The following is a 14534-nucleotide window of genomic DNA, read 5'->3' as shown; positions in this document are numbered from 1 at the left end:
CCTGTCCTTTACTTAAGCTGCAACCGCTATCTTGGACTAGATGTTTCTTGTCCCGTGAGGGAGCTAGGTTTGACTCGTGACTTGTTCAGTAGCTACCGCAGGCCGAAGGATAATGTTATACAGGGACCTGTGGCCAAACTCCCATTGGTAGTGGGCAGCCGAGGTTGTCTGCCATACAAGACTCCTACCTTTATCCCTTTTCATATGTTACAGGTCATTCTCAAATGGAGGAATACCTTCCTCTCTCTTAAATCATAGTTTGTGCCCAAGAACCAGAATGTAACCAAGCATAACTCCAATTTCAAGGGCTTCTCCATCTCATCTTTACAAACAGGGTGTAGGATGACACTCTTCGCTGTCTTGTGAGGACACAGTGATAATTCTTAGAGAACTCAGGTCCTTCTTGCAGAGCTCCAAAGATTCTCTCCTGTGCTGAAAGGGTAAGGAAGGTACATTATCATCCAAGAACATATAGTATACTGGTCTTTCAGACATGTTGATCCAGTGAGAATATGGAAGAACCATCCCAGTTAGAGAGCAGGAAGTCAGGAATATTGCAACTACCCTAAATTCTAGAAAGAACCTTGCAAGCGAGATGGAATGGCACCACTTCCATCTGGTGTGTCTACTTGATGAGTGACAATGCTGAGGCATTCAGTAGGCACGCGAATACTGTATTTGTAGCTTGTTCCCATACTGATGGGTATAAAAAGCACACTTGCTTGTACCTGAAAGCGAGCATGGGACTTTTTTACGAATTTGTAAGTGCAGAGCTTACAAGGTACTCGCACTAGGACGATATGACCAGGTCTGTAATTCCTGGTGAGGTCTATCTGAAAAATCTGTATAAGAAGTGGTCTTCCTTGGAGAAAAGCTGGCTGCTCCCTTTTTCGGAGAAGACTTACATTTAGGACAGTTAGGAGTCACAGCTGGGTCAAAATCGTTGTGAGTGCTAATCTCCTTCAAATAAAGCTGCTTATGAAGCGAGAGTCAGACTTGTTAATTTTTCCTCTCACCTATACAAATGTGTAGTTGTTGCATGTTATTGCTTGGTATTTAACGGTGGTCCTCTATGGTGCACGAGTCGACTCAATTAAATGATCTAGTGCTAGTCCTTGAAGATCACGCAGCACATTAACCGCCCAAAAAAAACGAATTTTGACGAATGAAAAACATATCTTTGGAGAGCTCCTGTATGGTATCAAAGACCCTCCCTCCTTCCTAGCATTGAGCACGGGATCGTCCAGGACAATGGAGTTCTACTTGGTGACAGGGTGCAATTTTATGCATAGGTAGAATGGTCCCCAGCTGTAGCGTTAGCGTTGGTTCTTCCGTTTATGCGGTGTTGACATAGTAATGATGTCACCCATAGTACACTGTTTTCAGTATTGGAGGTGCTATATATAGTTCAATAGTGCCTGAACTCGGCTCTTCTTATACACACTGAGTCCGTGCTTTTCACGTTGATACACTGGCCCTAAAGCAGGGGAGAAAATATTTCTTTGGCATTTGTCATATTAGATTCCCTATTCTGGCCTTTTCATAGGAAAGTCTTTGAAAATCACAAAGTCCTTTGTCAAAACTCCTTGTTGTGTGATTTACACATAAGCTACTACAGTACATTTTCTTGTTATAACATATTGCGCATATTTCCAACTACTGCATTTACTGTACATACTAGAGAATACACTTTGCAATTGTCTAATTCCTTTCAGTAATCTGAGAAAGCATAATGTATTTCACTTTGCATTTGGAATACAAATGACTGACATATATCCATATTCTATTTATAATCTACTTACAGTTTGCTTGGAGAGAGTAATTATTTTACGATATTCATCTGGAATAGATGGTCTACCTAGTCGTTCAGCAATTATTGTCTCCCACACACTAGTTAAGTGCCGTGCAGTCTGCGATGACTTCATTTTCATTATGGATAGAAGGGAGACAAAGTAATGATAAAATTCCTGAGTCATGACCATATCTAGAAATAAAAGAATACAAGAACAATTTATTCATTTAGAACTTATTAACATGAAATATTCTTTAAACCTTCTACAAATATTTACACTCTACAAATCCTCTACAATGGTTAATAACACGAGATTAGGAAGTGTTTGAACCATCTCATGTTCAAATAGCTTCAAAAAAGAGAAATTAATCTCTTGAATTTAAGAATTATCCTTACCCTCCGTAAAACTGACATTCTACTAACAAAATTACTTTAATAATCTCATCAGTTCTTGTAGCATCACTGTCTGTTCATCAGACACTCATACTTTTGAGATAACTTTTTTGTTCCCAAGGCAGCTACATATCAAATCAGTGTTCCATGGTACTTGAATCTTTATCTAAATTAAAAAGCATAGCTATTATTTTACTGGACATATATTATAGTGAAACAAAAATGGCATTGTCATTATTAATGAACAGCTTACTCAAAACACTAATTCATCTTTCTTAGCCCATATAACTAACCCAAAGGGTTTGTTCTTCATCAATATCCTGTATGTATTAGATTTTATCTAATACAATAATATGACTATGTAAGGGATAACAACGAGTGTATGGGATGTCGAGTATGAAAGTGTGAAAAATTCAATAATTGAAAAAGCAAAGTGTATGAGAGGAAGTGTCAAGTATAGGCGTAGAAATAAGTTTGATGAGGCACATATGAATGTGGGTGAATCTTTATCCATGTATGTACAGTAATACCTCGGTATTTGATAATAATTTACTCCAAAAACCAATTCGTTCGAATACCGAATCATTATTTCCCATTACAAATAATGTAGAAGTGAATAATTTGCTAGTAGCATGACATAACATAAAAAAGTGATGCAGTTATGTAATTTTAAAACAAACATTAAATACAATAATGCATATACAAATCTCAATAAGACTGAAAACATTGGAAGTCATTTTAACATAAAAAACTTACCTTTTTGGATATGACGGCGTAAGTGGATGGCAGTGTGGGGAAGAAGGGAGGAGATACCTGTTTTGCCGGGAAAGGGAATCCCCTTCCATAAAAACCTTTGGTAATTGATGTTCAGGGTTTTTCTTTTAATTAAAATCTGATCATTGAGAAGGTTTACAGTCTTATTGGTTATTACTGTATCAGGGTGGCTTTTTTCAACAAAAGCTTGAACTTTCCCCCCTTTTCAAACATTTCTTTAATAATTGAACTTGGGATACCCTCCTTCACTTCCTCCTCCCCAGAAGACATACCATCAGCCAAAATCTTTTGTTGTTCATTTTGAAGGTATTCCAACCCTTCTATAGTAAGCTTGGTACTGTGGTCTTCCAATAGCTCATCAATATCATCATCGTCAACCTCCAAACTCATGCTTTGTCCCAAGAAAACGTCATTCACAATTTTGTGACTAAAGCCTTCAAAATCTCGCTCTGGTACATAATCAGGCCAGAGTTTCTTCTATGCTTAGTGTAGTAGGTCACTTGGTTCCACGCATTATCAATAAGGTTAACGCAATTAAGAATATGAAAATGATTTTTTCAAAATTCTTTCAAAATTAGCTGAGTATCATTTGTGACTTTAAAACACTTCCAAAACAAGACTTTAGTATATAATTTCTTAAAATTAGAAATAACCTACAGATCTGTGGGTAATAGCAAAAGAGTTGTGTTAGGCGTTATACATTTAACTTGAATAAAGTCCAACTCATCAACTAAATCCTCATCCAAGCCTGGAAGGTGAGCAGGAGCATTATCTAACAAGAGAAGGCATTTTAGTGGTAAGTTTTTTCTTGCAAATAGGCTTTAACACTCAGTGCAAAAACTTCATGCACTCACACAGTAAAAAATTGATGGGTCACCCAGGCCTTTGAATTAGCACACTATATGACGGGTGTTTTTTTTTTAACACCCTTGGGTTGTCGGCATGATAAACTAACAACGGCTTAACCTTAAAATCTCCACTTGAATTACAGCACAGCAGAAAAGTGTGTAAGCCTATCTTTCATTGGCTTGTACACTGGTAATGGTTTTTCTTCTTTTGTAATAAAGGTTCTCTGCAACATTTTTTTCCAAAACAACCAAGTTTCGTTGGCGTTGAACACCTGTTGAAGCGTATAACCTTCTTCAGTTATAAGTTTACCAAACTTGGCAAAAATTTAAGACTGCTTCCTTATCTCAACTCGCTGCCTCTCCATGCCTTACTACGTAGTGTAAACCACTTCTGTTCTTAAACTTTTCAAACCACCCCCTACTAGCCTTGAATACAAAATCCCTGGTAATACTTGTACCAGGGGTTTTCTTCACTAAATCTTCACAGATTTCTAGCACCTTTTCTCACTAATGCTATCACCTCATAACTGTTTGTCATTTATAAAAATTAGTAATAACTTCTCCACTACTTCAAGTATCTGAGGTCTTTGCTTTGTCAAAGTAGTCTCTCCTTTAGCAACATTAGCTCCCTTTATTATTTCTTTATTCTTTAAAATAGTCAATATTGAGAGCAAGATACGAAACATGCATTCCATTTTCTTGCTTGGGAATGATTTTCTTTTTCATTTCAATAGTTGTTTGCACTGTTTTCCTTCTTACTTGACTACTTTCACTTTTATTCTTCTTTGGACCAATGCTTAAGTGCTAATGAATCAAAATAGATATAAAAAGGATCCAAAACAAAGATATAGCACAGTGGAACATGACAAAGGAGCAAAGCGTAAATTTACGTTTGTCCACAACAACGGCCAACACGGAACTGATGGCACTCGGCTTCACGGGCTTTGTCTCACACTAGTCGAGTACCGAATATTTGTTCAAGAACATGGACATTTTTCATTTGAACTTTTTGGCTGAAAACCAATTTGTTCAAATTTCGAGACGTTCACATACCAAAGTCATAAAAACATTAGGAAGAAGTATGGGAATGATGGGAAAAATGAGAATAAATGAGCTACTGACTGTGCCTGAGAATATGTATTAGTTTTTTCATTTGAAACAGGATAAAATGAGGTAGACAAAAGAGATTGACAAGGGGCAATATTTTAAGAGATTGTTTCATTGATCTGAGGTTTTCTATCATCCTGACAACTAAGGTCATTGATGCCGATATCATTTATTATAAATAAAAAATAAAAGAATATTCAATTAAAACCATAAAAGCAAAGATGTCATTTTAAAAGTTAAATATCTTTCAAAAGATCTGCTTCTGGAATAAAGCTAAAAATATTACTAGCATGGTAGGACACATCATGCCCATGAATTTTGGCAAGGATAAACCTGCCATCCTCACCTCGAGCCTCAAACAGATATCTATTTCTCTCACTACTATATGCGAGGCATTTGGTTAACAAATTCCTCACTGTTAATGGTGCCAAACAGTCATCGCAATATGGTTGATGTTGACCAGCCACCAAAAACTCGTGTCATTTGAGTGTGACTAATGCAGAGATGACAAAGAGTAGTCTCCCACTTTTGGGGCATCCTGTTATACCTCCAAGGGGATATAACATTGCTTATTTTTCTCACCTTATTTTCAAGTAAAGTATCCCAATTCTGTTGCCAATTATCATAAATAAAATTCTTAATTGTAGGTAAAAAATCATTACTGGGAATGGGGTACCTTCTTGGTAGCAACTCAGCTGCAGCATTCTTTGCCAGCGAATCCGCTTTCTCATTTCCAGACACACCTATGTGCTGGAACCCAGCAAAATCGAACTACTATACATTTCATGACTATAATTAAAAGCCACTCAAAAAATATCTAAAACTAAAAGATTATTGGAATTAAAACCTTCTAAAGATAGTAGGACAATTCTTGCATTGCTAGACATAATAAAATTTCCCTTGTCTTTTAACGCTATTTTCTCAATAGCAGTTAGTATGCCATATAGTTTGGCAATAAATAAAGAAGATGCTAGAGGAAGTGCACCTCTACAATTAAAAGTACTACTATATACTCCAAATCCAATGACAGCATCAGATTTGGAGCCATCAGTATATATAAAAGTTGATTCCCTGTGTTCTTCAACATATTCCATAAAGAGCAACCTGGCTTTTAAGTCAGTCATGTTCTTTTTCATACCAATAAAATATTTACAAAAAGATATATCCGGTAATTCCCATGGAGGGGTTGATGATATCCTACATGGGAGCACTTTATTTCTACCTATATCTGGGCTGTCTGATTTTGGATGAAACTCAAAATATCTATAATGCCTTACATGGTTTACAGTCTGACAAGCTAAAGATTCAGGGAGTGTTTGCAACCTAAACCAATACCAAACAATAGAAGACATCTGGTTAAGATCTAAAAGTAACTCTCCAGCGTTAACAAGGAGACTTGCGATAGGCGAAGTTTTAAAGGCTCCTGTGGACAATCTGATACCAGCATGGTGTATAAAATCTAAAATTTTTAATTGGATTAGGTGGCTCCTATACTGATGACCAGGAGCTGCTTCACACTTGCATGATACATTTGAAAAATGATCAGCCAGGGCATTACTAACCTCAGTTGCTCCTGTCACATACTGATCCTTCACCTTTAACACTGGTGGTGGGTTGGGGGTGAATTTGCCTGCTATCTTTTTTACTTTATTCAATACAGAAGATGAAGGTGTTCTACTGTTAATGGAGGAAACAAAAGACACCAAAGATTGGCGCCTAGCTTCTTTCATGGCATGACGGAACTGTGCTCTACATTTCTTGTGTATAATTAAATTCTCCTCAGTACGGCATCTGCGCAATCGAGTTAGACCTTCTAGTGTCTCTGTGCAGGGCAGTTAGTTCTGAAGACCATCAGGGGACTGGTCATTGTTTGAATAACCCTCTTGTTTTGGGAATTTTATTAACTTTGGCTGTAAGAAGGGTTCTATTCAGTATGTCTATAGCATCATCAATATTTTCAAACTGTTCTGCATTCCCTTCAATTTTGCTTGGCTCACGAAATCTACCCCAGTCCGCCTTGTCAAGATTCTATCGTGGCAATCTCTGTAAAGATGGACCATTGTTGGTGTTTATAATGATTGGTGCATGATCACTAATATGCCAATCATCTAATGTCCTCCAATCAAAACCAAGAAGGCAGTTAGAGCTTGCAATTGATAAGTAAATGCATGACAATGTACCTGTCTGGACACGAAAGTGTGTGGGCTCTCCTGTATCAAGGAACTCGACATACTCATTTTCCACAATTAATGATATAATATTGCCTCTTGTGTTTGCTAAAACAACACCCCATAAAGGATGTCTACCATTCATATCTTCCAGTAAGAGAAAAGGTTGAGGGAGGTGTTGAATAACCTCTACTAAATTATCATACAAAATGTTAACATTTGGAGCTAAGTACAGAGAGCATATTGTATATTTTCTCCCAATACCAATTTGTACAACCACTGCCTGCAGGGGTGTACGAATAGACAAAGGTATTTGGGGAACATCTCGACAAACGTACATGAGACTTCCTCCATGGTTCCCTGCTTGTTGATTATATGGTGCTCTATAGCTAACATATTCTCGAGGACAAGGAGTGTTAGCATGAAGCTTGCTTTCCTGTAGACATACAATTATAGGGGAATTTTCATGAACTAGGAGCTTAAGTTCTTCATATTTGGGCCTTAAACCCTGACAATTCCAATGCAAAATGGAGGAGAAAACTATGGATTGTTTCTGGAAGACATCTTGGATGAGGTCTTCTCATTAGCAGTTTTTAGTCTAACATTATTCCCTGAAGGTTACTTTAAGGATGGTCTTGATACGTTGGGTTTTACATTTGTCTTTTTCTTTGTGTCCTTTGGATATAATTGTTGAGGACGATGGTGGACCTCAACTTGAATTTTTGTCTCATTCAAGTTATCTTCCATTTCATTAGAAACATCAACAGACAAAACATCATATCTATTCGATGTCATAACTAATGTTTCTAATGGAGGGGGGTGACAGAGATGGAGGTCTCTCTCTTTTACGATAAATTGATGGTGAGATTCTAGAGTTTTGCACCTTTCCCATTGCAGGTGCCTCACGCAAGTTGGTTTAAAGTGGAACCTCCATCAAATCAGGCAAGGACATGGCCAGAGAGAGGTTTATACTATTTTTTGTAATGGGGGACGAAGGCTGTACAGAGATGGGCAATGCCTTAGTGTTAATACACCGTGGCAAAGCCTCAGGAGGTAATATGCTTACCTTGTCATTCAGCATTTTATCAGATGGTATATTTCTTTTTCTAGAACTATTGGCAGTACTAGGTGGGTTTAATTTTAATGCCTTAGCATAGGTATTTGATTTATTTAATAGTCTTTTGGTATGTTCCCCACTTATATGTTCTAAATTAGATTTGTTGAGGGCAGCTTCTTCCAACTTATACAGCTCGCAGCTCTTGTCTGTGGATTTATGATTTGAGTTGCAATTTAAACACATGGCCTCAAGTGCACATTCTCCATGGTAAGATTTGGAGCAAATCTCAAACATTTTTTAATTTTTGCAAACTTCAGACGGGTGTCCAAATTTAAAACAATTAAAACATTGCAGTGGGTTCTGCTTGAATGGTCGTACTTTAATCCCTTCATTTTTAATAATACTATGGAAAGGTATATCAGCATCCTGGAAAGTAAGGATAATCATTAATGTACCTAGGACTTTGCGTACTTTCCATACATTTAAAGGGCACATGGCCAGTATCTCCTGCTCTGTAAATTTATACATATCTCTGTTAAAAACTACTCCCCTTCCGTAGCTAAAATTTAGGTGGGATTTGACATCTAATTTAATATCATTAGTTGTTTTTAGGTTGGACAGTATTACAGATTGTGTTCTTGATTTGGAGTGGATAAGATGACTATTTTTTCCTACGAGATATATCTCTTGGTGCACTAGTTCCTACTTTTTTTCTGAATTAATTTGCATATCCTGAAATAATTCCTTGTAACCCCCTTTGTGTCAGCTACAAGCTACATTGGTGGATTTGGCTTTCTCTAGGAAGGCATAACTAAATCAGTGTCTTTTTCCTACCAGTCGGTAAGCCTATATACATCCAAATCCTTTAGTACCTTATCGCAGAGAGTAGCGATGACATTCAATTTATTAATTTTAATATTATTCATGTTACTTATTGCTTTAAATGCTTCATCATAGCCAGTAAGATATCCATGAATCCCATTTTTCATCATCAAGTTTCATCCTTACTTCTTTAATACATCCATAGCACTCAAATGCTTTATATAGATTATCATAGTTTGTCTCTATTGGAATTTGGGTAACATGAAGGATTCAAAGTTTCCTTGTGTTACCCAAATTACTCGATTTTGGAATATCAGTAGAATGGTCCTTTCCAGTTCCGAGGTCATCAACAGAATTTTCCTTTATAAAATTAGCAGAGGTCGTCAACAAAGCCGGGGAGGAGTCAGCATATCCAGGGGATGGGGAGTCAATGTTTGAAGGGTCCATAGTTAAGGGTGGGATTCTCATTTTTGGTTTTTGTTGGTTGTTTTGTTGGTTTACCTGCTTGAGAATTTTAAGAAAGTTTTATACGTTGGAAAGGAAATTTGCATTCTCCACTATTGGCACAATGAGAGAATACTTCCCAGATTGTCCATTCCATACCCTACCCGAAGGATAGGGCCAAAACAGGTATAGATGCACAGGTGTAAGCTAAACCAACCTGTTAAGACTGAGACCAAGAAAATATGGAATCATCCTCCCCCTATCTGTAATGATGGGCTTCCGGCCAGAAGCCAAGAGTCCCACCTCAAGGATTGGATCCACCCAGATTCTAATAACTCAACCCTTGATAGGGGTTACGCCAAAAAGGTCCAAACCATCTTCGGGATGGCTGAGATCATCCAATACTCTCCCATATAGCTTTGAATGTAAATAACTCCCAACCATGATCCCTTCTCCAATTCATCTAAGCAGGCATTAATAATGAACAATCCCAATTAAATAACAAAAATAAAAATAAATAAATAAATAAATTAACAAATAAAATATACATACATACATACATACACATATATATATATATATATATATATATATATATATATATATATATATATACAGTAGGGTCCCGAATTATGCGAGAATTTAGTCGATGAAAGGCCTCGTGTAATTGGAAATTCGTATATTTCGAAACACATCATGGCGGCAAACAGCAACCTACCCGTCAATTTTTTTTCACTCCATTTCTAGCTTTCTAGCTATATATATACTGTATATACACTGTGTGTGTGTATGTATGTGTGTATGTATGTATATATTATATATATATAAAACATATATATATATATATATATATATATATATATATATATATATATATATATATATATATATATATATATATATATACTGTAGCTTTTATCTTAACAATACTGTAAGAAATCCTTCTTATAGATTTTTTTATAAAATACTGTACAAAATTTCTTTTATGGATAAATAAAACAATAAAAAGTTGTTAAAGTTTTGATAATTTTCTATGACTGTAGTATTTACTACTGTACTATGCATAGCTTACTGTTTTCAGTATTTCCCGAATGATGTAGAATTATTTCCTATAGATACAAAAAACAAAAAAGGGTTTTCAAGGTTTGATACAGTATCTAGCAATAGTTAAAAATTACAGTATAGTACTGTATATCCATGATGACACACCCACACGTAAACACGGCCACTAGGCGCAAGTGTGCACTAGGCTGCTGTACGATAATCTACCGTAATTTTCTGCCAGAAAACATCTAAGCGTCCCCCCTGGACCAGGTTGCCACTAACGTACCGTCACGCTCTTTTTGCCCTGAGCGGTCATTTCACTAATGTTAATTTTTCAAAGTTAATATCATTTCTTTATGCTTATAATTCGTAATTATAGTTAAAAGTAGGGATATTAATTAAAAGGTTGAGTAAAAAAAACAATTAATACTACTATTATTTCATTTCAAATGGCTACATAATACTGAATATTCTAATGGGTTCTTTTCATCTTCAATCGTAAATTTTACGCCTGGATAAGCAACAAAAGGAAAGGGATAAGTCTCTCCCCTCTCTCTCTCTCTCTCTCTCTTCATATCGTTTCCTGTATAGTTTTCAAATATGTTCGTCATACATTTGTACATTATTTATCCACTTTATTCTCTCTCTCTCTCTCTCTCTCTCTCTCTCTCTCTCTCTCTCTCTCTCTCTCTCTCTCTCTCTCTCTCTCTCTCTCGGCGTTTCCTTTCCCTTTATAGTTTTGTGAAATTTCGTTGTCCAGTCATTCGGTAATGAGAAGTCATTTTCGCTTTCGGCATCGAAAGAAAACTTTGTTTCTTCAATATACTCATCACTGGAGGATTCAGAACTAGTGCTCTCTTTATCAAACAGGTTATCATTATCAAATTCCTCAACAAGAATATCATTTATTTCATCTAAAGAAATAACCTTCCTCTTTAGACCGTTCATTACAAAAGGAACAACAAGTCACCACTTATGCATGAACGCCCGAGCGCACTGATAGGAAACCAATTTTCTAACATCAAGCTACCTTCAGAAAAATAGTTGCCAGACATCATATAAGTTTCTATTCACAGTCCCCATATGCTGAGTGTTGCCAAGTGGTGATCCTATACTTACTATACGAGTAAACGTAATATCACGAGACTGACGGCTTGTAAAAGGCAATTAAAGTCATGAACGGAATATACAGTTGAAGGTGGTACCGAGTAGATCGTGGTGAACAGTTTATCACGTGGGTGACGCTTAACAGGTTAAAAAAACAGTTTATATAGTTCGGTATTTTCTCTATCCATCCTCTCCCAGAAAACCTTCAAATGTGAATTATCGGAATGTGTGCAGATCTTGGCAGTGCGATAACTAGTTAGCGACTGAGAATAAAAAAAATAAAAAGCCCGATTGACGAATGACGATGCTGATGAAGAGGATATCGAATACCGATTTTTCCCTAATTGATTTTTTCTACGTTCTGTCTAATCCAATGTACAGTACATTCTTATGTAAAGGGCGAACCCCAACATTTCTTGATGCTGCTACACTTTAATTATAGATATTTTACCACCTATTTATAATCTTTATTTATAATAACATCTTTAGTAAAAGCTCTTCAATATCACTTTCAGGAGTAAATGCGTTTATGATCGACGATGAAACGTAAAAAAAAACGTTTTCCTTTTAAGGAGGCGTTTTTTTAGGAAAAAAAAACACGAAACAAAATTGCTCATATTTCATTTATTTTGATTTTCTAAGGATAAATAAAACTACATTAATTATAACATTATTATTACATAGTACCTGGTAAGATATCTTTTGCCGCAAAAGTTAACCTATAGACAGATGTTAAAATTGGTTAGCGAGTTCGTTATGATCGGCGATGGAACGTACTAAACAAAGTAATGGGTTTGGTTGTAGTGACATGTTTGGCAGTAGCATGATATAAAATAGTCTTTATTTAATTTAATTTTTGGTTTCAAAAGTACTATATAAAAGAATTTCAAACAATTTAGATGAAACGGAGCACAACGCACTACAACTGGATGATAGCGGTAGTCTTGCAAACTAAAGCAACAAAGGTGTTCCCATGACGATGCTGTTCTGTTGATTTTTTTTTTTTTTGGAAACTTTTCAATATTTCAAACGGCACTGTTGATTTTGATGGTTTTTAATTTAAAGTTTAATGAATAAGGATTTTTCACCATAATCACAACGTAAGTATAAAAATTAATTAGTACAAATATGGAATATTACACATATAGGTGTTGGACAGTTAGGCTAGCCTAGCGACAAGTTCACACAACAGATGGGCAAACCTTAAAATTTTTCATCCAAAACTAGTCTTAAAATGTTTGAACAGAAATCTTTCTCTCACATTCTCCCCCCCCCCCTTCTCAGACATCGGGGAACCATCACCCCCCCCCCCCCAATACAATTAAGAAAACAATAGATTTCCTACGCTTCGCGGTGCTTGACTCGCGGATTTTGAATGCTCCTCGCAGATACAGGAAATTTAATTTTTAAAAACTACCGATCGCGTAATTGAGGAATCGCGTAATTAGAACACGTGTAATTCGGGACCCTACAGTATGTATGTATGTATGTATGTATGTATGTGTATGTGTATGTGTATAGATATATAGATATATATAGATATATAGATATATATAGATATATAGATATATATAGATAGAGATAGATATATATATATATATATATATATATATATATATATATATATATATATATATATATACATATATATATATATATATATATATATATATATATATATATATACAGTAGGGTCCCGAATTACACGTGTTCTAATTACGCGATTCCTCAATTACGCGATCGATAGTTTTTAAAAATTAATTTTCATGTATTTGCGAGGAGCATTCTAAATCCGCGAGTCAAGCACCGCGAAGCGAAGCGTAGGAAATCTATTGTTTTCTTAATTGTATTGGGGGGGGGTGATGGTTCCCCCGATGTCTGAGAAGGGGGGGGGGGGAATGTGAGAGAAAGATTTCTGTTCAAACATTTTAAGACTAGTTTTGGATGAAAAATGTTAAGGTTTGCCCATCTGTTGTGTGAACTTGTCGCTAGGCCTAGCCTAACTGTCCAACACCTATATGTATAATATTCCATATTTGTACTAATTAATTTTTATACTTACGTTGTGATTATGGTGAAAAATCCTTATTCATTAAACTTTAAATTAAAAACCATCAAAATAAAGACTATTTTATATCATGCTACTGCCAAACATGTCACCACAACCAAACCCATTACTTTGTTTAGTACGTTCCATCGCCGATCATAACGAACTCGCTAACCAATTTTAACATCTGTCTATAGGTTAACTTTTGCGGCAAAAGATATCTTACCAGGTACTATGTAATAATTAATGTTTTATTTATCCTTAGAAAATCAAAATATATGAAATATGAGCAATTTTGTTTCGTGTTGTTTTTTTTTTTCTTAAAAAAACGCCTTCTTAAAAGGAAAACGTTTTTTTTTTTACGTTTCATCGTCGATCATAAACGCATTTACTCCTGAAAGTGATATTGAAGAGCTTTTACTAAAGATGTTATTATAAATAAAGATTATAAATAGGTGGTAAAATATCTATAATTAAAGTGTAGCAGCATCAAGAAATGTTGGGGTTCGCCCTTTACATAAGAATGTACTGTACATTGGATTAGACAGAACGTAGAAAAAATCAATTAGGGAAAAATCGGTATTCGATATCCTCTTCATCAGCATCGTCATTCGTCAATCGGGCTTTTTATTTTTTTTATTCTCAGTCGCTAACTAGTTATCGCACTGCCAAGATCTGCACACATTCCGATAATTCACATTTGAAGGTTTTCTGGGAGAGGATGGATAGAGAAAATACCGAACTATATAAAATGTTTTTTTAACCTGTTAAGCGTCACCCACGTGATAAACCGTTCACCACGATCTACTCGGTACCGCCTTCAACTGTATATTCCGTTCATGACTTTAATTGCCTTTTACAAGCCGTCAGTCTCGTGATGTTACTTTACTCGTATAGTAAGTATAGGATCACCACTTGGCAACACTCTCAG

General features: G+C 35.8%; 1 protein-coding gene across 2 annotated transcripts in view; it reads right to left on the bottom strand.

Annotated features, from left to right (window-relative positions):
* The window catches only part of LOC137649483 (uncharacterized), a 742412-nt gene that overhangs the window by 657291 nt on the left and 70587 nt on the right, over positions 1 to 14534 (bottom strand). For both annotated transcript variants that reach the window (XM_068382470.1, XM_068382476.1), the window contains exon 7: positions 1803 to 1984. In XM_068382470.1, coding sequence (XP_068238571.1) covers positions 1803 to 1984 — 182 coding nt within the window. The remainder of the gene's footprint in view (positions 1 to 1802; positions 1985 to 14534) is intronic.

The sequence above is a fragment of the Palaemon carinicauda genome, chromosome 1, assembly GCF_036898095.1.
Source record: "Palaemon carinicauda isolate YSFRI2023 chromosome 1, ASM3689809v2, whole genome shotgun sequence".
Classification (NCBI taxonomy): domain Eukaryota; kingdom Metazoa; phylum Arthropoda; class Malacostraca; order Decapoda; family Palaemonidae; genus Palaemon; species Palaemon carinicauda.
This window is presented reverse-complemented; position numbering and strand designations above follow the sequence as displayed.